Genomic DNA, 25,714 nt, shown 5'->3' with positions numbered 1-25,714 from the left:
TGTTCCTAAAAGACAGCAGAAGCTAAACTGCAACTCAGAGAGAATTTATTTCCAAGGCCTACCTAGGGAGCACCTCAAGTGGGCAGGGCCAGCAGTGAACTTCGTGGGAGCAAAAGTCCCACCTTGTGTCAAGTCCAGTGCTCACAGGGATGCCATCACACCACCTTGTTGACAATGACACCAATTTCTTCAATCTCACACTGGACTTCATCCCCCTTCTGTAATACAGCAGGCCACCAGGCTTTTAGCCCCCGTTTCACTCCCCGCAGGCTGCTCCAGGCTTGCCAGGCCTCTCTAGCTCCCATTTCTGTACCATTTCCTCTTTTAAACGGACTCACCTTGAGAAAGACAGGAGGCTTCCTAAACACGCCAACACCTGGAGGAGTCCCGGTCAGGATGATGTCCCCTGGATAAAGAGTGACAAACCTAGGGACAGCACAAGGGTCAGTAAGGCTATGGGCTGAGGTGTGCAGTGGGCGTGGGTGGCAGTGGCTGTGACAGGCTCCACTCACTCACTGGGAGACCCAGGCTATCAGCTCTTCAGTCTTGAACACCATCTGGTTGGTGCTGCTGCTCTGGACTACCTCCCCATTCACGCGGCAGCAGATCTTTAGATTGTGTGGGTCTGGAATTCAAGACAATCCTTGGGTTACCCAGTCCCAAAGGAGAGAGGAAATTGTAGGGAGCAAGTCTGCCCACCTTGGCTTAGCACTCTACCCTAGGACTTCCTGTACAGACTGGAATTCCCTAAATTCATGCATCAACAGCAATAGCCCTTAAGTGAGGGAAGGAGGGACATTCTAGACTCTGGAGAGAAAAACAGCCGAGGGATTTGCCTTTCAAGCCTGGGGCCTTGAGTTTGATCTCTAGGATCCATATGGAAGTGAACCAACTCCTGGAAATTGTCCTTTGACTTCTCTCCAGGTGCCATGGCATACACATACATGAAGAAATGTAATAAAATGTTTTAAAGCTGGTAACTAGATCTAAAATGACTCAGCATGTCCAAGCAAGCAGGGATAGCGGAGCAGCAGATGATAGTTCTTCACAAACTATCTTGCGCCTTTCACAGCAGCTGGAGTACAGTTTCTGAGGCACCACTGTCCTGAGGGGCTCCCCACACACCCATGTCATACCCCACTGATGATTGCACAGTGGGTGGACAAGGTCCTATTTATTGGTGCTCTTCCGCCTCTCCCTTACAAAAAATGAACAGGCTTCATCACACACACAGCCATTCTCCAGCATGCTCAGGAGCCAGCCTTGCTTCCTTCTAGCTTAAGGACTGGCTACTGGAGATGGGGAAGCTGCAGAAGCCCCCTCCCTGACCCCTAAGTGCAGTGCTCTTGTAGTTCATTTTGTGATGTAATTTCACAGCAGCTGCGGCTCTGTTCCCTCTAAGAGGCTCTGGAAGAAGCTCCACAGAGCTGGTTCACAGCGGAGGCTGGCCACTTGCTCTCTGTGGGGACAACTGTGGCATCCAAGCTCTGCATGCACTTGTAAGTGCAGTCCTTGCTGGAGCACTATTTTCTCCTGAAGCTCAGGTGCTGCACATGGGAGGGCTCAAGTGGCAAAGACTAACAACCTACCTGTTATGCTGTCCCTGGTAACCAAGGCAGGGCCCAGGGGGCAGAAAGTATCAAAAGTTTTTCCCAGTAACCACTGCTTTCCATTGCGTCTCATCTGCCAGTCCCGGGCACTCACATCATGAGCCACAGTGAAGCCAGCCACGTGAGCCATGGCATCTGTGGCCTGTTGGGGCAGATATGGCCAGACAGGTTACATCACAGGAGACACAACCCCTAGAACAAAGAATCTCAAAACTATTATCACACATTAGCACCGGTGCTGGCTAACGGTGGTGTGTGAAAGGCAAGGGAGTGAAAGTGCCAAACGCCCCGGTGTAAGACAGCCCCACTGGAGTTGGGCACTGGCAGAGAGGACTCGGGACTGCTGCTCCTCCCTGGCCTGGGAGCGCCCTTCCACCTCACCTTGATGTGCTTGCCTTTCTTTCCAATGATCACAGCCAGTTCCACCTCCCAGTCCACCTCCTGCAAGTGGGAGAGGACAGTGAGCTGCAGCGGCCGTGAGGTAGGCCTCAGCTCTAGGAACCAGGGTGAAGTGAATGACATGGCTAAGATTTGCAGACCCATAATCTCTGGGCAGTGGCAAGCAGCACCACTGGAGGTGACGAGCTCAACACGTCTGGGGAACTGAGTTTAAAAGTCACTCTGGAAGCCCGCAATGGAGAGTGACGCTGAGCAGTAACAGTTAGCAATGTATAGCTCTACTGCGCCTGACACTATGCATGCGCTATCCTGGAATAAATGTATTCAAGGGGCTTAAATCAACTCACAAGGAAGAAATGCACATGGCTACAAAATGTGAACAAATGCCAGCCTCTCCCCAAGTGAGCAAAATGCAACTGGAAAGAACTTCAGTTTAATCTTTCTCAGCTGTTTTTAATGGTAATGGAAAGAACTGGCAGAAGTTCACCTGAACTCAGGTGCCAGCTTGTGCTACAGATGCCACTAAAGAAGCAGGCCCCTAGGGAAATGGCTGACTAGTGTAGCAGCCTGCACAAGAGCTTCAGTGAAGCCAGAAAGTAAGGCCATGCTCAAAGGGGAATGGAAACAGGATGGGCCAAAGCGGGTTAACCCAAATTAGGTAAGAAGAAAACAGAATTCAAGGGAATACTAAAAATACAAAGGGAGGAGGACTAGGGAGATGGCTCAGCAGGTAAGGGTACTAGTCACATAAGCCTGATAACCCAAGTTCAACCTTAGAACACACGTAAAAGGCTGGATACAGCAGCACACACTTGTAATCTCAGTACTCCTATAGTGGGCAGGAGGCAGAGCAGAATCATTCAGAAGCTTAGGAGCCAGCTAGCCTGGTATGCAGCGTAGAAACGAGGCCCTGGCTGCCTCAGCAGGGTGCAAGGTGAGAACAGTGCGAGACAGAGAGAGAGAGAGAGAGAGAAAGACAGAGAGAGAGAGAAAGAGACAGAGTTCTAGGGAATACTACATCTGGCCTCCACAGGCCAGTTATGGTCAAGTGAGCAATGTGGTGACATCTGAGGACACCTGACGTGGGCCTCCTGACAGGCTGTGACAGGAAACACGGGACATTTCCTGCCTAGGACACCTCAGAAAACTGCTTCTGCTGGTCACAAGGACATAGGGCAAACTAAGCACAGGCACCCTATGAGGAAAGACTCCTTCAAAAAGTGCCAGGAAAGGGAACCACGTGGAGATCTCAGATGTGTCAGGGAGAAGACTGAGCGGGATGAAAAGATACTCTTGATGGAGTTGGGACAAGGCAGGGTGTCTGGCAGAGACAGCTGGGACAGACAACGGGGGAAGACCAAACGGAATGAAAGATGTTCTTGATGGAGTCCAAGAACAAGGTGCATGTGTGGTAGACTACACCTGGACAGACACTGCTGGGCGAATACAGCAATGCAAACGCCAAAGCATGGGCAGCAGGACACTGGTGGCTTTACCTAGGTTATTAATATACTTTCATCATGGAAAACAACTTTGTAATTGGGGAAAGAGGTACGCTATTTCCTCAGGTCACCCACACCCAGGCTGTGTTAGTACAGTACAGTCCTCTCTAGCTGCTTCTGTGTCGTGGTTGTGCACTCCCAGTGACAGAAGGTTCCTCAAGGGCCTTCTCAACCTTCCTAATGCTGCAATCCTTGGATACAGTTCCTCATATTGTGGTGACCCCCTAGCCATAAAATTACTTCATTGCTACTTTATAACTGTAACTTTGCTACTGTTATGAATCATAATGTATCTGATATATGATCCCTGTGAAAGAGTCATTTGACCCCCAAAGGAGTTGTGACCCACAGGTTTTGACCCCCAAAGGAGTTGTGACCCACAGGTTGAGAACCACTGCTCCAGGGGAATGACCCTTACGCCAGACCACAGCCACCTGGGCGGTGGGAAGCACTAACCTCGCTCTCTGGTGGGAGGATGATCTCATCGTAGGGCCCCACAATAGAACTGGAGAACTTGCTGAAGATGATGGGCTCCTTGGGCACCCGCACATTCTGTTCTTTGCAGTGATCTGCATAATTCATGCCCACACATACCACCTTGTCTGGCCGGGTGACAGGGGCCAGGAAGGTCACCTGTGACCGAGGGAGGACTGGCAACTGGGTAGCCAGGGCTCTGTAGAGACCAAGCGGGAGAAGGGCTAGCAAGGAACCGATTGGGAGTCCCAGGGCAGGCTGGGGAGGTCCCTCAGCAGTTGCGAGTTGTGCTTTTTGCATTTTCTATATCTTTCCCCATTGGTGTAAGACTCAAACCCAGCTACATAGTCCTTTTATAGCAAAGCATGGTGGTACTCCTCAGTGCGTATTTCCTCCCCACTTGGGTAATTCCTGTTCGTGCAGAAGTACGTGAAAGGTTCCTGTGGAATTAAGTGGAGAGGTCTCTTTCCTCTAAGGGTCTAAACAGAACCCACACCTTCCTAAAAGAAGCCTTTCTTGGGACCTTGTTGCGACTCCTCCAATGGGCGGAGTTTCCCTCTCTGAGGGAACTGAGAGTGTTGTTATATAAGACTTTTAAGGCTTCTGCTGGATATGGTTATATATACCTGTAATTCACTTGTAGCATTTAAGAGGCTGAGGCAGGAGGTTCTCTAGTTCAAAGCCTGCCTAGGCTATATAGCAAGACCCTGTCTCAAAGGAAAAGATAAATGACTGTTAGCTCTTCACTAAAAGAACAAGTGAAAAAGAAAACAGGGGGATCCCTTGCTCCTTTGAAAGGAGGTACCTGCTGATTCTGAGTCTCAGGGCAGGAGAGAGATGGAGGAGCAAGAGGGACCAGGGCCTGCTGACTTACCTTCTTGCCACTGAGAGGGTAGTCTCTCCCTGCTCCAGGAACTGCAGCATTGTCTTTGGGAGTGTGGGGTCAAAGGTGTTTAGGTCTACGACTCCCCCTCCAATCCCCGACTCCAGGCCCAGGTGAGGCTCCTCCAGGTGGGGTGTCTGGAACTGTACCAGTCTCATTGCTCTCGAAGGCTGACAGGGCCTCTTCTGAACGTGCAGCAGAGCTGAGAACAACCTTTTACCAGAGCTCAGCATCAACGCCTAAAAGGAAAAAAACGCAGGAGGACTGGAGAACTATCATGAAGATCCCTTAGTTCCTCTGCCCCATCAACCATTCCCAGCATGCTGGTGGGGAAGTGCTCACGTAGGCCATTTTACCCTGTCATACTTCAATGACCCCGCCAGGTTTTAAGCTAGCCCCAGAGCTCCCAGCCTTTCCTCAACCAGTATTCCCTGAAGGTTGCTACTGCTGGCGAGTGGGGGACGCAGCAGGCTAACTTGGCCCTGCCATCTTGCATGCTGGAAAGACAGATACCAGCAACAGATGTACTCAAGCCTCAGATATTGTGACGATGCTGTGAAGATGGCCAGGCCGCTGCCTCTACCTAGCTTTTAGGGGAAGCCCTCCAACTGAGGAAGGTTAAAATGTGCAGGACTAGGAATCAGCCCCAAATTAGCCCATAATAGCTACTCCTAGATACGGCTTCACAGCTGCGTCGTGGAGCTTTTAACAGTTCTAACTTGATCCTCTGACTTCAGCACTTTCCATCCTCATGGGCTCAAGCTACCAGTTTGCTCTGACCTAAGCGCTGCCCTCCGGCTCCTCCAATAGGCACCAGTTGTCTACGGTTGAAGCACGGGGAGACTCGGGGTGCCAAGACGCTGGAGACCTGGTCTTACCACATTGCTCAGCTAGCTCCCTGGGTTCGGCAGCGATGCCTGCTTCTTTCCCTGCTGAGCCCACAGTGCTGCCACTGTGTGGGGGCACAGGCTTGCACTGATCTGTCCAGTGAGCACAAGGAAGATGCAAGGGGACGGACTTCTCACTTCCTGGAAGAGCCTAGCAATCATCAACGTTGGGATCTGGCCATGCCTCCCTTCCTCAGACCCAGATCTTTTGGAAAGTAACAAGGTTCCGAGCCTATTTTGAGTTCCAGGCTCCACCTAAAGATAAGACTCACTCTCTTATGTTTCTTTTGTTTTTATGATATGGTTGCTGGGTCAGAAGGAAGCACACTAGGTTGACCTACACCCCAGATGAACCACACTCCATTCCCACCCATTCCCCAGGACCCACGTGAAAAGGTTTATACACAGCGGCCCATACTTGTAATTCCAGTGCTGGGGAAGTGGAGACAGGTGGATTCCTGGGGCTTGCTAGCCAGTCAGTCTAGAGTTAGTTAGTTCTAGGCGAATGAGAAACACTGTCTCAAAAACTAAGGTGAACGGCACCTGAGGAACACTCAAGGCCTGTTCTCTGTGCATACACGCAAGCCTGTGTCTTTACATTAATGAATGTAGTGGTAGCGTTCTCAGTCCTGGGCTCTTCACACACTAAAATGACAGTAACTGTCCTGAGGGAAGCCAAGGGTTCCACCTGTGATGTCTCCTTGAATTCTCTTGACTGGGGCTGGGATTTTTACAGATGAACAAGCCAAAACTTAGATGGGGTAAGTGGCTTGTCTGAGGTTCAAGGGTCACACAGCTTAAAGAAAGAGCTGGTATTTGAATCCATGTCTAGATGATATTGAAGCAAGGTACTTTCCAAGCGAGATAATCAGGTTTCAATCTTGCCTGCTCCTCTCAGGCCCTAGCTGCTACCTGCGTATTGTCTTCAGTCATGCCTCTGGGCGGCCAGTGACTGTGGACTTAGAGACAGGGCTGACCACCTGCTCTCTGATAGCCCCAAACCCCAGGCTGTGTTAGTCCTTCGTGACAGTGCGCTTAGGTTCATTCCAGCTTTGCCGCACTCACCACTGAACAGAACGCAGCTCTGAGGCTTCACAAGGTAAAGTCACCAGGCAAGGTGGCGCTGGTGTCCTACAGGACAAGTGTCCCTTAGCAAACAGCACAAGAACGGGCAGCCTCAGGCGCTGGGCCGCGTGCACGACCCTGCCGACCTCCACTCTCCGTGAACCGAGGTGGGCTGCTCGGTTTCCCAACGCCCGGTTCCTCTCCCTCCCGCGCTGCTCTAGCCTCAGTTTACCTAGCCGCTGCAGCCGGACCCGCCCGGCGCCTTACACTGTCAGCTGACACCTGCGAGGTTGCAGGTCAGGAGCGCAGAAGCCACAGCCGGTCCCTTTGCAAGAAGCCAGCTGCTCTTCTCCGGGGGACGTAGTGTTCGCAGTCGCGGTGTAATGACATCACCACCCCGCCGCCAATAGGAGGACTCCCGCCTTTCACTTGTTACTCGTTTCTTTAATTGACGCAGCGAAGACAGCTGGTGGCCGAGTCTAGCTCGTGAGGCTTGCCGTGGCTCAGGCTCTGACCGTAGCAACTCCGGTACCAATTTCACCTACTTGGAGCAGCACCTTTATCTTCCCACGCCCTGTTTTAGGAACAAAAGCGGGGAGGGGGCGTAATGGGGAAGTGAGGTGTAATCTCAAGTCCAGCGAGCAGGCATTCAGGTGGAAATGCTCATACAAGCACACCCTGAGTCCTCTGGCATATGGAAGCAAAAAGGGGCACTGAGAAAGAGGCTCGGAAATTAATTAAGGTCCAAATAGATCTTCAGAGACTTTAGTTGTCCCAAGAAGTATTTCGGACTTTGTTTTAGTTATGTTTTCTTTAAAAAATATTTTCCACTGAGGTATTGTATTTACATGAAAGTTTTATCTCTCTCTCTCGTTTTTTTTTTTTTTTTTTTTTTTTTTTTTTTTTTTTTTTTTTTTTTTTTTTTTTTTTTTTTTTTTTTTTTTTTTTTTTCGAGACAGGGTTTCTCTGTAGCTTTGGAGCCTGTCCTGGAACTAGCCCTTGTAGACCAGGCTGGCCTCGAACTCACAGAGATCCGCTTGTCTCTGCCTCCCGAGTGCTAGGAGTGCACCACCACCGCCCGGCAAGTTTTACATCTCATATCCCTAGAAAACGAACCTGAGAGTTTTCCTTCCTGTGCGATTTCTCATCTTCCTTCTTCATAGTCCATGAGTTTAGCTGAGGTGGTCAATGCAAGAAAACCGGACTGACAGGGTGGGAGCAGGCTGTCCTGCCATGCTTGTTCTAGGTCTTTGAGATGCCCACCAAGTCTGGGGCTGACCTCTCCGTGTTTGTTTAACCTGCTTGTGAGGTTAACAACATTGTTCCTAGCTCTGTGATCAGCAGCGATTCCAAACTCTCAGGTGTAACCAGGCTTCGTCCTCAGAGTTAGAAGCCAGGCGATAACTTGGGAGCTGATAAGGAGCTGGCATTGGCTTCCCTCTTCAGCTTACTGGTGCCCTCGAGTACATCATCCAGGACACTCAGGTGCACTATTGCGGTGGCATGGAAGAAGGGCAGAAAGTGAAGATGAGCAGCTGGTCGGAGAGATGGCTCAGGGGTTAAAAGCAACTGCTGCTCTTTCAGCGGATCTGGGTTTGAGTTTCTGTGCCCACATTGTATCTCACAATCACCTGTAACTCCAGTTTTGGGAGATCTGTTGCCTTCTCTGGCTTCTGCAGGTACCAGGCATGCATGTAATGCACAGACATACAGGCAGGCAAGACAACTACACATGCAAAGAGAATAAAAATAAAAATTTACAAAGAGAGACCAGGAGGGACTGGTTCATCAAATTCCATGGTTACTTCTCTTGCTGCTATAATAAGATAGCTGACAAAAACTTACAGAAGGAGGGGGACATTTTACACCACCATTTGGGGGTACAGATCACCATGGCAGGGACAGTATGGTAGCAGGAACTTGAGAAAGCTGGTCACACTGCAATCAAGAAGCAGGGAGATGAAGGTTGGTCCTCACTCTGCTTTCACCTTTTTATGTAGTCCCAGGGTCGTTGGCCATGACATGGCGTCACCCGCAGTTAGCGTGGGTCTAATAACCTTGACTAACTAACTTGATCTTGATAATCCCTGACACACATGCCAGAAGTGTGTCTTTTCAGTGACTTTTAGATGCTGTCAAACTGACAGTCAATATTTACCGCCCAGACCTATCCACACGCACATGAAGCCATTGGAAGGAGCTCAGCTGAGGTGCCATGCCCAGGCTTGCATCTGAGAAATCTGAATCAAGGGAGATTGTCTGTAAGAGTAGAGAGTAGCAGGTAAGAGCAGTGGGGTTGTGCTGTGTGGTGGAGATGGCAAGTGTCCAGGAATGTTCAGGAGGAAGAACCGGCTGCCCTCGGTGACAAGAAGTAGACCTGAGAGGAAGGCAGTGCCAGAGCCTTTGCCGTCTGTGGAGATGCAGCTTCTTCAGGGGCAGGGCTTGGGGGGAGGATGATGAGCCCAGTTTTGTATAGGCTGAACATCACATACCCGAGGGACACCCAAAGGCACTTCAGGATCATGGTCCAAGACAGGAATCTAGAAGGAGGCATTTCAACCTGGCTTTAAAAGCTACGTCTAGTTAGAAATGGAGCCCATGGAGGGGTTGAGACTGAGCGTGTGAGCAGAACCTCATACAAACATCATACAAAGTCTTAGCAAATTGTGGAACAGAAGGAAACGTTTGCAAATCAAATATCAGACAAAAGGCTTGTCTCCCAGCTATACAAAGACCTCTCAAAGGTTAGTGAGAACAGTCAATTGAACCGCTTATTGGACAAAAGACTTAAACAGGTAACTTCACAAAAGAGATACGCAGAAAATTAGGACGGGAAAGATATTGAAGCACATTGACCATCAGGGAAGTGCAAAGTGCAGTCACAGTGTGACACCACTGTGCACCTACTAAAACGACCAAAAATCCTTTTTATGTGTCTACAGGATTTAGAAGGACGGAGACCCTCATGCACAGCTGACAGAATTTTAAATACATGCAAGAACTTTGTGTTTCTTTGAGACAAGCTCTCTCCACGTAGCCCTGGCTGTCCTCAGACTCACAGAGACCCCATGCTGGTATCCACCCACACACCTTGCCCCACTGGGGACTCTTGAGGAACATTCGCCACCACGATCTTGCCATTTCTCTCCTTTGTGTTGGTAATATTGAATTTTACCTTTGCTCTGTGCTCCTAGAAATAGGGACAATAACCCAGGGTTGCAGAGGTAGCTCCACTATGAAGAACTCTCACTGATCTTGCACGACTAGACTGGCTCCAGGATATCTAGTGCCTTCTGTGGTCTCCACAGGCACCAGCACACATGTGCACATAAACATATTTTAAAAACTCTCCATTTTCTGTATTACATAAAACAGCATGTTTTACATGTTTTACATAGAACGAGCCATCATACTTGAATAGGATGCCCCATGCTCTTGTTTACCTGGGACAAGGGCAGACGCAGACCTTCAAATTCCCATTGCTGACTCCCTTGTCCCTACTGCCAGTCAGAGAAAAATGCCCGGTAAGCCTTGGGCCAGATCCTCTCCTTCCCCAGGCCTCCACTTGACCCAAACCTTCACACAGTCCCCAGCAAGGGAGGCCCTAGGCTCCCCCTTCCATTCCTAGCCCTGTGCACCATTTGCTTCCTTTAAACTAAGCCAGTAATGTGCTTCCCTCAATTCTCTGAGTCACTTAAGCAAACTGACCGACTCTGAGGGGAGAGTCAGAGTCCTTTGGTCAGACGTACAAGTAAAAGCAGCTTGGGCTCATGACTAACACGGGAAGTCAGGAGGGACTTCCCGGGACCTGAGACCCAACCTCTGGGGCCTGTGCTATCTCCAGATCATGTCGCGTTGAATGAGGATTCCCCAGCTGTTGTTCACCACTGCAAGACTGCGTGCTTGTTTGGTGAGAAGATCCTCCGCAGACCAGAAGGGGTCTGTGTTGTGGACACACAGCAGGAGAAGCGGAATCGGAGCTGCTTTGCTCATGATAGCACCAGTCCCCCAGAACAGTCTGTTGCCAGAAATATTCCGTGAGGTCATAACAGCTTGCGTAGAAAATCAAAGTGGGAAGGGGAGAAGAAGCAAATGGTATATCCAACATGTACTCACTCATAGGTGGTTTTTAAACATAAAGCATAGAAAGCCAGCCTACAAACCACAATCCCAGAGAACTTAGACAACAATGCGGACACTAAGAGAGACTCACATAGATCTAATCTACATGGGAAGTAGAAGGTATAAAAAGACAAGATCTCCTGAGCAAATTGGGAGCATGGGGACCTAGGGAGAGGGTTGGAGGGGGGAGGGGAGAGGCAGGGAGGGGAGCAGAGAAAAATGTAGAGCTCAATAAATATCAATAAAAAATAAACAAATGATATATCCAAATCAGACATACCGCAAACAATCCAGCCTTCACCTTGCAGCTGCTGGGATCCTAGGTCATTGCCACACCTGGTTTATGTGGTGCTGGGGACTGAACTTAGGGCTCTGTACACACTAGGCAAGCGCTCTACCAACTACACTACACCCCAAGCCCAGTGATGGCTTTATTTCCTTTTAATATATGAATGTACTCATATGTATGTACCAGAGGGGGACCTGGAGCAATGGAGCCTGCAGTGAAGATGCCTCCAGCTCAGCCAATGTCTTGTTGCTTTCCCCACATACACGGGAACAGAGAGTGGTCGGAGAAACCGGCCTGAGACCAGCCCTCTTCCCTCTGAGCCTCGTTTGCTGCACCCAGGAGAAACTTCTACTCTGGGCTGGGAAAGTTTGTCAACAAAGCAGGGACTCCAGGGCTGTCGGGAACCAAATGATGGCCTGCTCTTTAGGGGCCTTATTTTTAGTTCCTGGATATTTTACTGTATTTGGTGATTTTTCAAAACTGGGAAAAAGTGATGCCTCTTGAGTGAGCTGTATCCTGGAGAGGAAGGGGAGGGAGGAGGGCTGGGCGGGGCTTCCAGGGGAGGGTGCTGAGGCAGAGAAGCCCAACTGTCCACACAGCCCACCAGCGGCCATGGACGGGCCTCCGCACACCCATGCGGCTAGCCTCGTGACCTGAAAACTTCAGGGTGGGGTGCGTCTCAGCCTCACCCCGGAACTCGGCCTGGGCTCCCTGAGCCCGGTGTGCAGAGTCCTCCCCTACCCCAAGGTTCAGGTGCGCAGCACTCACCGCCTCTGGGGTGTGTCCAGCCACCCTGGCAGTCCTAGGCCCCCTTCTGCTTCTCTCAGAGCGCTAGTTGGCCTGACCCTCCCCCTCTTCTGGGCCCAGGAGTCTGGAAAGCGCATTGACCTTGACTTTAGCAGTTGAAAACTTTCCAATTTGAGAGTGCTGAACATCCAGTTCCGGCAGGCCGCGCCGCAGGGTGGGTACTGGGAATACTTTTAGGGGCTTTTGTAAGTGAGAAGTCCAGGCACTTAAGGTACAGCTTGCACTTTGCTTCAAAGGGTTAGGCTCCCCGTTTCCTCCCTCCCCTTCACTCCCGCTTCCTGGGACAGTACCTTTCCTCTCGCTGGATCGGTTCCCACTGGTGGAGTGAAGAAATGGCCCCAAACACTACAGAGAACGAGTCCTTTCCCAGCGTTCCCTCTTATACCTGGGCCTCATCAGCTGCAGTCACACCGGGAGCTCATCCCCCCAATCAACTGCAAGGACCAGGAAAGAGTGTAGGATTGGCTTAGGCCTGACCTTGTTCTTCTTGCCTGGAACGTGTCCTGCAAGGGAAGGGATTCCCCAGTGCTCTGAACTTGTGTCTCAGTACTTCCTGTGCCATGGAGGCTCTGCTGTCTCTAACCGAGCTGTTTACCAATTTTATTTATTTTTGTCTGTACGTGTGTGGTGCACACACCCATGAGCCTGCAGATGCCAGTGGTTGGCATGGGGTCTTCCTCTACCACTTTCCATCGTGTGTGTGTGTGTGTGTGTGTGTGAGTGTGTGTGTGTGTGTGTGTGTGTTTTCCAGGCAAGTTCATTTCACACATACTCATATGTCTAATTGCACCAAAAGGGTATTTTTTTTTTGTCGTTTTTGTTTTTTGTTTTTCCAAACAGAAAACTGGCACTGTCAAATAAGCCAGCGTTGAGGTCACAGTAACTGGAAAAGTGATTGACAGCTCAGGGCAGTCAGCCTTCAGGGTTCACAGGCTCCTCTCAGGCCACACAGCACGCCGCCCGTGACTGCAATTAAACCAACCAGCCACACAGACATTGACTGATGCAGGTTACATGATTCTAGAAATGTGCTGAGCTTCACAAACATTTGAAAAACGTAAGTTCTTTTTTTTGTTACAGTATTGCTTCAGTGAAGCTCCCGAATTACCTGTGAGAGAACACCATCCCAGCGCCTGAGGGGAGGGGACAGTCAGCACTTGGTGCAGCGACCTTTCCCCTTTCCTCGGACTTAGCCGGCCCTTCAGGACTCACAGGACATTGCCTATCATTTCTGTCTTCTAGGACTGTGGCTGCTCGGCAGTTGACACATCACACTGTCTAGGGTACAAGATGTTTTTGATGGAAGACAAGGACTTTTCTGGAGGCAGAAGAAAGATGGCAGTCAGTGTCTTAAGTGTCATTTAAGGTGTGTCCTTTTTAAAATGAAGATATTTGTTATATAAATGCCCACGTGCGGAAGAGCTGGCAGAAGAGTTGCTCATTAGAGAGTGTGTCCTGATGGTGAGGGGCATGTGAACCTGAAACAGACGGGACCTAAGTTACTGGGACCTTGTAGTCAGGTCGATGATGACCGAGGCCTATGGTGAGGCAGCAGCTGTTGTGACTATGGAGAATATTTTAAAATAAATATTTATGAGTTAGTTTTGAATGTCTAGTTTTATTGGAGATTAGGAAGCTTGAAGCAGGAAGCACAATTTCCAGGTGACTTGATCAAATGACACACTGCAGGAGTATTGACTGAGCACCTAAGGACAAGTTCGGGGAGCTACCTAATTTTTTTAGATAGGGCCTCACACTGAACCTGGATCCCACTGATTGGCTGTTAGAGCTGGCCTGTGAGCTCTCACTGTCCTCCTGCACTGGGGTCACACGTGCACTAAGACACTCAGCTTTTTACACGGGTGTTGGGATCCGAACCCAGGTCTTCATGCTCTCACGGCAAGCTCTTGACCCAGGAACCATCTTCCTGGTGCCTGCTCTTGTTTAGACACGGCTCTTGGGGAAGGACGGTCTTCTTGCCTCAAGAGTGGCCTCCCAGGCAGTGGCCAGGTCCTGTCCTCATCACCAGAATCAACCTTGCACTTGTCCCCTGCCTTCTGGTGACAGAGAGGGCAACATATACAACTGGCTTTCCTTAGGCTGTGGCCTCAGGTGTCCAGGACTAGCTCAGTGTCCCCTTAATTTAGGCTTGGGAACTGCAACCTGACAGGTCGGGAGGAGGAACCGGGTAGGAAGGAAGTTAAGCCCTAGCAGAGCAGATGGGCAGTGACCCCTCACAGAGAGTAAGCAGCCTGCCGTGGCATACATAGCCTCTGAGGGTGGCTGCCAGGCCCGCCTGAGTTTGAAGGGCAAAGGCTGGTGCAGATGACCCTGAAGGTTCCAGGTCACCGAACAAAGATCCCACTCAAGAGTCCTGAGATTGCACAGAGAACTCTGCCTCCAAGAGGGAGGGCACAGATATTTTGAAGTAAAGTCCTGTGAGAAATTGTCTTTCAGCTCTTTGACACTCCTTCCCAGGGTCTCCACAGACCACTGTCTTCTTCCTGCCTCTGAAGCTTAGAGCGGCCCAGCTGTCAGCCATGAGGGGGAATTCTCGAGATATTTTTTCCCTCAAAGTAGAAAAAGGCCCCGTGGTTATGTGTGTGTGTGAAGGGTTCTCTGTATCCTAATAGGAGGGCATAGCTATCTGTGTGTTCCCCTTCCCCCACACCCGGTTTGGTTTACTCTGGGTGGAATTATTTCTTGATACACTCTGTGAGCAGCACTTTTTATTTTTTAAACCCCGAGAAGGATGAGGCAGAAATAGGAAAATGTCTTTGGTACTTTGAAGGAAATGACAAATCGTTTCCCTTCCTGGAGTCAGAGATGAAAAGAGAAATGGCGCAGTCTCCCCCTGGTGGTCAGTAGGGGGCACAACACTGGGAAGTGTCTAGACGCCGGGTGTGTGAACTATCAAGAGAAAGGCCGACTGATCATTTCTTTGGGAAGCTGTATGGCCGAGTGCCACGTGGGGAAGAGGTAGGGCATCACTTTCCCCATTTTGTGTTTTCAGGTAACAAGCCATGGTGGGAGGGAGGTGACAGGCCAGGTCCCTAATGATCAGAACTTGCTCTGGGCCCTCTTTCTGTTGGGTCATCTGGTGAGGTGGGTGGTACAAGGGACGGACGTGTGGAAATTAGATCACTGATTGTGGTCTTACTGGCGAGACTGTTCCACCTTAGCAGGCTGCTCTCCACATGAGCTTTGGGGCGACCAGGAAAACTGGAGACCATCACAAATGCCCTTTATCAGATGACTTATCAGTACGAGTTGTGCTACTACAAGGATGGGAAATAATACACAAAAAATGTCAGTGCTTAGGAAGGACAAATACATCTATTAAGAGACCACTGATGGGGAGGCCAGGCTGAGCTATATAGTGAGACCCTGTCTCAAAAGAGACAGACAACCCTCAATTGTCAAAGTCGCGGGAATCAAGGATTTTTTTTCCCAGATAAGGAAATTGGGGTTCAGTGACATTATACTCAGAATGAGGCAGAAAGTTCCAGAGTGGAAGCGTGGGACCTCTGCTCTAGATGTCAAAGGCCTTTAGAGGCAGGGTGCCACGTTAAGGAATTACTGGGGTTGTGTGCTGGAGACCTGATCCTTCTCTGTCTTCAGTATAGACTTGCAGGGACAAGAAGCTCTTCTTCGGTGCCCACACCTGCCACCTTCTTGCCCCACACCTGTGCTGCTCAGAGCTGGTCAGGTCAGCCCCGACACCCATCCAAGGAGCAGCTCATCCCTAGGCTGGAAGGAAACAGGGCAGAGGGCAGCCCCTCTGAGCAGAAAGCACAGTTTCTGTCTTTCTGTATGAGACGGGTCTCATTGAAGAGCCCAGGCTGGCCTGGAAGTCAGTGTAGCCCAGACTGTCCTCAATCCTGGATTAATCCTCTTGCCTCAGCATCCTAGGGGTTGAGATTACATGTACGAACCAGCGCGCTCACAGGAAGTGCTGAGAGCAGTCAGCTCCTCTGTGGAGTGTGTCCTTCAGAAACAAAGACGATCCCAGGGGAGCAGGAAGACGCTCATGACAGAGGGCAGAGGCAGAGAGGAGCCGTGTTTCATGGATGCAGCCTTTGGAACCCCTGGATTCCACTTTACAGAGAGGCCTGACCCTGCTATCAGGTCGAAAATATCCTTGTGTTCATGTAAGCCTGGCTCTGATCTCCGTCTGTCTGTCTGTCTGTCTGTCTGTTTCTCTACCTGTGCCTGATTCACAAGGGAGGAAAGTGAAGCACTGAGATTGTGTGACTTGTTCGGGTCATACAATCGACTGGCTCCATAGCCTTTGTCCCCAGTGACTGTCATGGGTGCTACCAGCTTCTCTGTGTGCTCAAGGATGGCTCAAGACCTTCTGGGATTGCCTTACAGTCCTCATCTTGTTCTGCCACCCACTCTTCAGTCTGTTGCCCAGTGGGCCCCATGCTGGTACTGTACCTCCCCATCACCTGCCCCAGCACCCCCCTTCATCAGTCTGCTGCCCAGTGGGCCCCTTGCTAGGTACTGTATGGCCCCATCACCTCCCTGCTCTGAGCATCTGTCTGCTCAGTCACAAATAACCACCTGATCCTCCAACCTCCTCTGGGCAGAAGGGAGTCCTCTCTCTGTTGTGCTACACATGAATACACATATACAACGTCTCGTGTAGCCCAGGCTGGACTCAAACTGGCCACGTAGCTGATCGTTGATCCTTCTGCCTCTACCTCTTGAGTGCTGGGATTGAAAGCATGCGGTATCATGCCCAGTTTATGTGGTGTTAGGGATCTAACTCGGGGCTCTATGACCATCCAAGCTCCATCGCCATCTCTTTCCTGATTCTTGTCCACACGACCTGCCCTCCCTTGCCAAAGGACGTCCAGAAGTGACTTTCTGGAATCGGGAAGAAAAATGATCTGGGGATGAAATATAAATGACATCGCAGAAAGCCACTGTGTTCCACAGTCTTGTGCGTTCAAGGCACCAAAACTGGAGCATCTCTTGAAGGTCCCCAGGGCCCACGGTGTGTGCCCTTTTCCCCCTCAGTGATGTCACACTGGGAGGCAGAGGGGTTCTGGATGTTTCCTCCAAGTTGTCTGTCAGTGCTCACCATCAAGCCTCCGGGCAGGAGCTGTAGTTAGCAGCAGCAGCGAGGGAAGGACGGACTGACTGGCAGTTCAGATAAACCTGGAGAGAGCCCATAGCCTTTGTCAAGTTTATTTTATTAAAATATATAGGACTGAATATTGGTGGGCCCCTGAGACAGGAACCCCCCTCCCAGGCTGCACTCAAGGGAGACGCTTCTGCCATGCAGACATGCGGCCAGTCTGTGTCCCTGCAAGGGGGACAGACCCCTTCTGGTTGGGCGTGCAGCCAGAGGCTAAGGGGTGGGGTGGGTTAGAGCTGAGTAGTAACTTTCTCCCTTGGCCTAGGCTTCTCACCGGTGTAGGAACCCCAGTGGGAGGGGCCAGGCTGGGGGAGGAGGGAGGTCCCTGAGCCAGGGAAAGCTGATGGCCTCTATATGGGGTAAAGGGGCCCCCAGTCAGGATGGAGATGGGGTCAGTGCAGCCCTGAGAAGGGGATCCACCTGTGTATGGGGGCCATGGTCACCCTGCCTTTCCTCTAGGAAAGGTTAGCCGGAGGCTGACCTTCTGGGGGAACACCCATGGACTCTCTGAGCTGGGCCTGAGCAGAGACTGGGCTGCAGTTGATGGAATGTACTCTGTGGGAATGTTCCTTTGGGGAGCATGCTGCCTGGGACTTAGTCCCTTATGGGGGAGGCCTGGGTAGGCAGGAGCAGCTCTCTCTCTCTTCCAGAGGGTCTGCCAACCTGTTGCCTGGTCACAGGCCCCCAGCTCTCATGGCTAGCTTCAACTTAGAGCTGACATGGCCCCCCATCCCCAGGGGGTAGCCCAGGCAAGCACAGTCCTTGGTTTGTGCTTTAGAATGTTGGCGAGCTGGGCTGGGAAAGAGCTCTGAGACCACAAGGCTCTGAGACACAGGATGGATTCCGAGCATCTTCCTCACGCCACTGAGTCAGGGCTGAGGAGACTCAGGTCTCCCCAAGTCAGGGGCCCCTGCCTCCCCTTGTGAGCATGGCCTGAGCTGTTAGGGTGTTTGTGCTTTTTGTTGGGTTGGGATGAGCCTGTTCAAGGGCAGCCACAGAGCTGTGAATGATCCGCCGTGCCAAGGAACTGGATGGCAAGTGGCCAGGGAAGAGGAGGGGAATACCTCTACCAGGCCTTTCCCGTTACAGTCCAGCTTCTTGGTTATTAGTTCCTGAGCCAGGTGACTCCTCCCCACCAGAACCAAAGAGTACCTTGGAGAGGCCAGCCTGGTGCTGGGCGCTGTGAGAGCTCCGCCCACCACATCTCCATTGGCCAGTTGATGTTCCATCACCCAATAGTGTGGACAAATTGTTCCCCCAGCTTCTCCAAAAACCTCAATCCTGCTCTGTTCTTCAAGGACGTAGCCCAGTGGTCCCTCATGATCCAGGACCCCAGAGGAGCATCAGCATGAAGCTGCAGGCTCAGCTTCTATCATTATTTCTCCCCTGCTCAGACCTCTTCCCTCTGGGCCCCTGTATGGTTTCTGGGAGCTTCCTAGGAACATGGGTCCATGGGCAGGGAGTAGCCTGGTCTCCCAAGTGGTAGAAAGGACAGAAGGGACCCCCAGAGGCGGTCCCATTTATTGACCTTGGAAGAACTAGGGGTACCTTCTGGCTGCCACCTCCTCTGCCAAGTCAGAGAAACCACTCTGTGTGTGTGAGAGTGTGTGTATGTGTGTGTGTGTGTGAGATAGAGAGAGAGAGAGAGAGAGAGAGAGAGAGAGAGAGAGAGAGAGAGAGAGAGAGAGAGAGATAGTGTGAGAGAGATAGACTGTGTCTGTGTCTGTCTTGGGAGTAAACTGCTCAGCTTTTGCAAATATATTAGAAAAATGTTTCTCATAGAGGCCGCTTGTCTGAGGCAGGATTGAGGCTTCTCCAGGCTAAGAAGCAATGACCACCCAGGGTCCCCTCCCATGTGTCCTAGATGACATTCTCAAACAGCTGCATGGAGTTCATGATGTTCTCGTCCTGTGTGAAGAAAGGAAAGGCTGGTCAGGAGCTGGGGGCAGGGCAGTGGTATTCCCCAATCCTGACTAACTGCAGATTCCTGTCAGGGACTATGTCTCACTGGGCAGGGCAGGTGGGGGACCGAGGGCCAGAGAAATGGGGAGTAGCTGGTCCCAGAGCCCAAGTGGCAAGGTGCAGCCTGTCCTCCCTAGGGATGGACTGCAGGGCCTGGTCATGGCTGCTGCACAAAAATCTCCTAGCTGCAAGTCAGGTCAGGGACCAGGGTTGATGGAGAGGCAGGAGGCGGTGGTGTGCGTTTCCTGTCTCCATGGACTCTGAGAGCAGGGCCAGCAGCAGAGCCAAGAAAGCTCTGGATGCCTTTCCCTTAGTGTTATTCTGTCTGGGGGGTACACTGGGCTAATCGCCCCTCTGCTGACCCTACACTTGCTCTCTGATTGGAGGTGACATGAGAATTGCTGAGAGAGGGTCTGGGAGTCAGGACAGGGTAGACGAGGGAGAGACAAGTTCAGGGGACACCAAGGTGATGGACACAGGAAAGATGGAAGATTCCAGGAAAGTGGGGCCTGAGGGCAGCTAATGCCATCCTCCATGTGCCCTGGCAGGAACAGGATCCTGTGTGTGAGGAGGGAGGGAGGGGAATACAGAGAAACAGAGAGAAAGACATGCACACACACACACAGACCACAGAGGACTCCAAGCCCAGAACCAGATGCCACCTACCTTCTGACAGGTCTCCAGAAACTCGTCAATGGTCACCACTCCATCCTGGTTCCTGTCCATTTTCTGCAACCCAAACCATGCCCAAGGTAAGCCTGTCTCCCTTAGGGCCTTCCCCTACTCCAGCCTGAGTACACTGTTGGAGTTGGGGTGGGGCCTTCTTCCAGTTCAACTGGTCCCTTCATTTCCCATCCTTCCCAGCCAACCTTACTCTAAGGTCTCCTCAGGTGGCCTGCTGAGGGGGCTCTTTGCTGGCTCACCTTAGTTTAGCATCCCAGAATTCCCTCTGTTCCTATCTAACCCCTCAACTTTGGGACAAAAGCCAGCACTTTAGAGGCACCGAATGACGGAAGTAAAATGGAACCATTGGTTCCTTCTGCGCCTCCAGAATGGGGGCAACTTCAGCACTATTCAGGTAGGGTGGGAGGAGGGGAGCTTGCTTCAAATATGTCCCAAAAGGCACTAAAATACTGGACCCTGTGTGGGTACTAGCTGCCTCTACACATAGGGGCCCAGAATACTTCATTTTCCAGATGAAGTTCATTGGGACAGGGCCTGGGTTTCATTCATTCTCCCAAAGGACTCGGGCAATCAGCTGGGGCGGGGAGCCCATCTGTGGCTCAGTGCGGATTAGAGGCTCACTAGGGTTGCCCCGCCCCCATCGAAGGTCAGGGCTCACATACCTGGAAGAACCTCTCCACATGCTCCAGGGGTGCGTCCTCCCGCAGGATGGGGTAGGTGTGGCGGCCCATCATGTCGTAGATGGATTTCATGATGGCCAGCATCTCCTGGAAGACAGAGGGCTGCATGAGCTGCTTCCATTGCAGGGACACCAAGCCACCACCTGGGCAGCGGTGAGTGAGTCTGAGGCGCCTGGGAGCTACAGAGAGTGTCTGGCCCTTCCTGTCCAGTGACTGCTAAGAGAAACTGGAGATAGACTTTTATGTACCTGTCTCTAAGACAAGAAGCTAGAGTGACTATTTCAGATAAAAATGTTTGGGCCAAACCAGACCCACCCCTGGGACTGTGTGGCAAGGTCGCTAGGCAGGGCTGAGAATCACCAAGCTAGTGGCATCAGGAGAAAAGGGAAGCCAGGAGCTCAGGAGAGTAGGGACAGGCACGTCTGCCAACCCAGTACCTCTTTGGTGATGTAACCATCCTTGTTAATGTCATAGAGATTGAAGGCCCACTTGAGCTTCTCGTGGACCGTCCCTCGGAGCAGGATGGAGAGCCCAACCACGAAGTCCTGTAGAGGAGAGGGAGGGTGAGGAACAGTAGCCATGACTGGGGCTCCCTTCTAGCCCACCAGGTGACTCCCACTGGAAGTCACACTCCCTCAAATGAGGGTCTTCCATAGTCAAGAGGCAGATATGTCCATTCAGGTGGCCAGCGTGTGAGTGTGTGTGCACGTGTGCAAGGTTGTCTGTGCTTCTGTGTGTGAGCACATGCATAACTGTGCCTGTGTACCCCGCGGCAGTGTGTGTGTGTGTGTGTGTGTGTGTGTGTGTGCACAGTCATCAATACTGAGTCCAGCAGAGATCCAGCTGTTAGTTTGGTGTCCTGTGCTTATTTCTCGCCTTTCTGCTGTCTAGGGGCTCCTTCAGCCCAGGGGAGAGTTCTAACGTTAGTCCACTCAGCATCCATAAGTCAAAGGTCCTCAGACACTTTCAGTTTAACAAGCTCAAACTGGCAGGCTGCTGTCCCCTGTGGGCTGTGACAGTGGACATGACAGGATGTGACTGCCCACACAGCTGCATACGGATTCCAGCTGGAAGGCACGAGAAGCAAGCCCTCTTCCCCTCCCCACCACAGGGTCCTCTTTGGCTATTCTGAAAGGAAGACCTGTCCTGGGGAACTGCCCATGGAGCCTGCAAAGGGACAGGGTACAGCCTCAAAGGACTCAGCCCCTACTCCCAGATTAGACTTCCTGGCCACAAGGAAGCCCATACGACAAGAAGAAGAGACCAAGGGAAACAGAACAGCAATTTGTAAGGAACAGAACATTCTAGAAGGGGAAAAAAACCTGATGAAAACAAGGAGCTGCAGAGGTTAGAAACCTGGTATGCCTTACAATAAAAACAGGACACTTTATAAAAGAGGAGAGGGGAACAATCGAAGATCAAGACCAGAAAGACCTTGCTAGTTGGTAGGGATCAAAAACGATGAAAGAAGGTTTGGGGGAGCAAGTGGGGTCTTCCAAGAAGTGGACACACACACACACACACACACACACACACACACATATAGAGAGAGAGAGAGAGAGAGAGAGAGAGAGAGAGAGAGAGAGAGAGAGAGAGAGAGATATCCTGGGGGACATCACCAGGACAGAAAACCCAGGCAGAACCAGAGAAAAATGCAGCAAAGTGAGTCAGAGAAATTGGGAAAGATTTCCCCCAAAGACAAAGCTAAGTTCCCGGGCCCCACCCCCCATCCCGAGACTGGCACAGTGTGTGAGATCAGCTACAGTTGAACCCCACGACACAAGTCCTGGTGAGACGCAGAAAAACTGGCTGCCAAGAGAGGGTTTCCAGAGAGAAACACAAAGCCAACTGGGAGAAGCCAATCAATATCAATCATCCATCCATCCATCCGTCCATGCATCCATCCATCATCCTTGTCAATAAGGCCCCACACACCTGATCAGAATCATCTGGTGGGGCTGTTGAACAGTCCCTGAGGGACTGAAGCCTGAGGAACAACCTTCCTGGAAGTTCTAGTTCGTGCAGCAGGCGAAAGAGAGGAAGGGTAAAGGTATTTCCGGATATCCAGTGGCTCAAAAGTCACGTCCCACACACTCTTTCCAAGAAGCTGCTGGAAGACGCGCCCTTGGAAAGAGAGCAAAGCCAGGAAGAAGTTAAGAGATTCCCCAGTCTGGGGGACTTGGCCCCAGGGGAAAGAGGAAGTGGGTCCAAGGGGCCCGAGGGAGCTGGGGATCCCTCAGTCGCTTTACAATCTGAATCCTTCAGTCAGTTGTTGAGGGGGATGGGAAACGTTGTGTGCTCGGGGAGGCTGAAGACACCACACCTAAACAGGACAGCCCAGAAGAGTCATGGAAACATGTTATAAGGAGACTGCCCGGTCAGTGCACCGGTCTTGGAAGTCATGAATAAAAAACTCAAAGGAGAAGCAAGGTGCTATTTCTTATACTTTTAGGCTGGGAAGTGTGGGTGTGGTTTACCCAACCAAAGAAGATTCAAACTCATCCCCGAAGCCACCACAATCCAGCCCCACCCCGCCGCCCACCCCACAGGCTTTCCCTGTGGGAGGATGAGGCACGGTGTGGTGTCTACTTGGGTGCAAGCTTCTCAAGTAGACCACTAGGGGGCACTAGCACCCTCCTCTCTTCTGGAAACCTGCCTTTAGCCACACAGCCCGCTCAAACAGAGCACTGACTGTCGCTGCAAGGCCACGGAAGGGACAGCCCATTTGTCAAGCAGCATATTTTCAAGTGTGTCCACCACCAGCCTTAACTCCAGGCTCAAAGGTGCATGCAGGTTTCTAAGATGCCAGAGGTGAACACGAAGAAGCTGGTAAGAACTAAGGGTGATTGTCGGACTGCAGGCCAACCTGGGATGACAGTTCACACCACATTAGGGAGGCCAACTTGGTTAGTAACATGGAAGCCATGATGGGGTTGGGGTTGGGTACAGTACAAAGAAGTGGCCACACCCTCTAGACACGTGACAGCTTCACTTTCCAAATGAGCGGCTTGTCCAATGCCATTTTCAGGCTGGCTACCCAGAGGCACCCATAGTTACTGACGTGTTCGGGAAGCTCTGTGCTTTCCTGATAAGACACACTCGCTGAATCAGAAAGGGCTTTCGTGGCATGGACTGTTAAGGTACATCCATGTTCAACACCATCCACAGCAGGGGGAAGGCGGGAGGGACCTGGGACCATGGACCACATCCACGTTCAACACCGTCCACAGCAGGGGAAAGACGGGAGGGACCTGGGGTCACGGACCACGTCCATGTTCAACACCGTCCAGCAGGGGAAAGACGGGAGGGACCTGGGGCCACGGACCACATCATGTTCAACACTATCTACAGCAGGGGGAAGGCGGGAGGGACCTGGGGTCACATCCTCTCGGTTCGGGTGGGGTTTGATAGTTTTACTGTTTTTTGTTGCTGTTGTCATTTTGTCAAGGATGAGAAGTTAATATAACCCCCCCCCCCCCGCCGAAGGTTCTGAGGTGTTGAGTTGGTTAAGAGTCTGCCAGAGCGCCCTCCTCCCACCTGAGAGGACCATTCTAGACTCCGGGGATCCTGGCCCCGTGGTGCGTGGAGGACGGAGCAGTGGAGATATGTGCCCCTCCCTTCCTCCAGAAAGCTTCCCAGAGTAGAGCGCCACAACCAGGAAGTTCCTCAGGGGACTGAAGCCGGAGGGATTCATTTCACACAGAGAGAAGTATGTAGAAGAGGAGAAGATATCGGTGCTAGATGAGAAGGTGCCGGGGCCCCATCCCGGGCACTGACATATCCTGCTTCCCAGACACATCACCTAACCCAAGATCCCTCTCTGTGCCACCCAGGAAGGTTCCACAGGGACAGTAAGTGACAGTTACAGGAAAGGGTAGGCACCATGACCTTCCTGGTCCATGGACACACACAGAGGGGTCCTGGGAAGCTGACTGAAGGGCTCATTGATGAGTAGGAAAAGATCTCCCACATGGTTGTGGCTGGGTACTTCTCAGAGAATTCCTTTCGCTACTTCTCCAAGAGGCTCTGTTGGCCTCGGGCGGGAACCCCAGGAGCTGGCCACAGAGGAAGCCTGGGGAGCCACATCTTCCCTGCTAGCTCCCTGTTCTCACTGTGTTGTCTATGTGCACTGACTTTGGTGTTGCAGGTGTTAATGAAAAGCAGTGGTAACAACCCTGTGTGTGTAACAGGGACCATGGGCCTTCTGGTCAGGGCGGGGGGCTGTGGTCACAGAGCTGAACCCAGGCTCCCAGGCCCGTCCAGTGTCTCTCTGTGGCCGGTGCTGTGTAAAAATAACCCAGTGGCATTATTGACGAGTTATTATTACCCCAGCCTGGCTGTCCATGGCCTTTCTGAGCTGTGCGCTTGCTAGACCGCTTTCCTGCTGGCCGCCCTTGGCCTTGGAAGCCAAGCTGGGGCACTTATCGATCAGGCTAGCTCTCAGTGAGGTCCTCTCCGAAGAGGTTTCAGCTTTTTCTCCTGTAGCTATTTTTAGGGACCTGGGCTCCACAGATGGGGCCTGTCTCAAATGACTGCATGTGACCAGGCCTGGGAGGAACCCATGCTACCGCTGCTCACGGGGAGCCCAGGCTGTCTGGGTTGACGTGGGGGGTTCTGGCTTCTCCTTCTGCACTCTTGAGCAATACTGGCCATCACTCATGGTGTCTTGCCGGGATGACAACCCAAGGCTTCAAGCCCACTCAACATGTTCTCTGGGTGTTTCTGACCTTTTTTGCTTAGCAATAAGGTCAGGGAACAATGAAACCCCACTAACCTTGCCCCATTTGAGAGCTAGGCATGGCAGCTCATGGCTGTACTCCTGGTATTCTGGGGGGAGTGGAGGAGGATTATGAGTTTGAGGCCAGACTGGATGATACAGAGAGACCTGGTCTCAAAGAAACAAAGACGAGGGCTGGTGGGATGTTAAAGGTATTTGCTACCAAGCCTGACACCCTGAGTTCAATCCCCAGGGTCCATATGATAGAGAAAACTGACTCCTGCAAACTGTCCGCCAACCTCACACACTTGCTACCGCATGTGCCCCTCCCCAAAGACGTGATAAATTAATTTTTAAAAATCCTTGATCTCTTTTTAAAATATAGACTTGTGTTGGGTCACTGCTAGCTGAGGGTGTATTGGCAGCTTCCCTGGCTGCCTAGCTGAGTTAGATGCAAACTCACAGAACAGAAGAGAAAGCTAGCCAA

At 51.5% G+C, this 25,714-nt stretch overlaps 2 protein-coding genes across 4 annotated transcripts in view; both read right to left on the bottom strand.

The window, feature by feature from the left end:
• Positions 1–28: 28 nt before the first annotated feature.
• On the bottom strand, positions 29–7,234 carry LOC126496771 (fumarylacetoacetate hydrolase domain-containing protein 2A). Of its 2 annotated transcripts, none has more exons than XM_050134377.1 (8): positions 7,088–7,234; positions 4,860–5,107; positions 3,968–4,184; positions 1,992–2,051; positions 1,590–1,752; positions 517–625; positions 339–426; positions 29–218 (listed from the first exon to the last, which is right to left on the bottom strand). In XM_050134377.1, exons 2-8 carry the CDS (start codon positions 5,099–5,101, stop codon positions 156–158), a joined length of 942 nt encoding a protein of 313 aa, XP_049990334.1. In that variant the 5' UTR covers positions 5,102–5,107; positions 7,088–7,234; the 3' UTR covers positions 29–155. The 2 variants fall into 2 exon arrangements, with proteins under 2 accessions (XP_049990334.1, XP_049990333.1); XM_050134376.1 differs by having other exon boundaries at positions 7,053–7,210.
• A 10,008-nt stretch (positions 7,235–17,242) lies between these two features.
• Positions 17,243–25,714, bottom strand: part of Kcnip3 (potassium voltage-gated channel interacting protein 3) — a 72,871-nt gene continuing 64,399 nt past the window's right edge. For both annotated transcript variants that reach the window (XM_050134407.1, XM_050134408.1), the window contains 4 exons: positions 20,948–21,055; positions 20,493–20,597; positions 19,813–19,875; positions 17,243–19,092 (listed from right to left, as the gene is read on the bottom strand). In XM_050134407.1, coding sequence (XP_049990364.1) covers positions 19,045–19,092; positions 19,813–19,875; positions 20,493–20,597; positions 20,948–21,055 — 324 coding nt within the window. In that variant the 3' untranslated portion in view covers positions 17,243–19,044. The remainder of the gene's footprint in view (positions 19,093–19,812; positions 19,876–20,492; positions 20,598–20,947; positions 21,056–25,714) is intronic.

This window comes from Alexandromys fortis, unplaced genomic scaffold (assembly GCF_014885135.2).
Source record: "Alexandromys fortis isolate MF-2015 unplaced genomic scaffold, M_Fortis_MF-2015_v1.1 scaffold_6, whole genome shotgun sequence".
NCBI classification, from domain to species: domain Eukaryota; kingdom Metazoa; phylum Chordata; class Mammalia; order Rodentia; family Cricetidae; genus Alexandromys; species Alexandromys fortis.
This window is presented reverse-complemented; position numbering and strand designations above follow the sequence as displayed.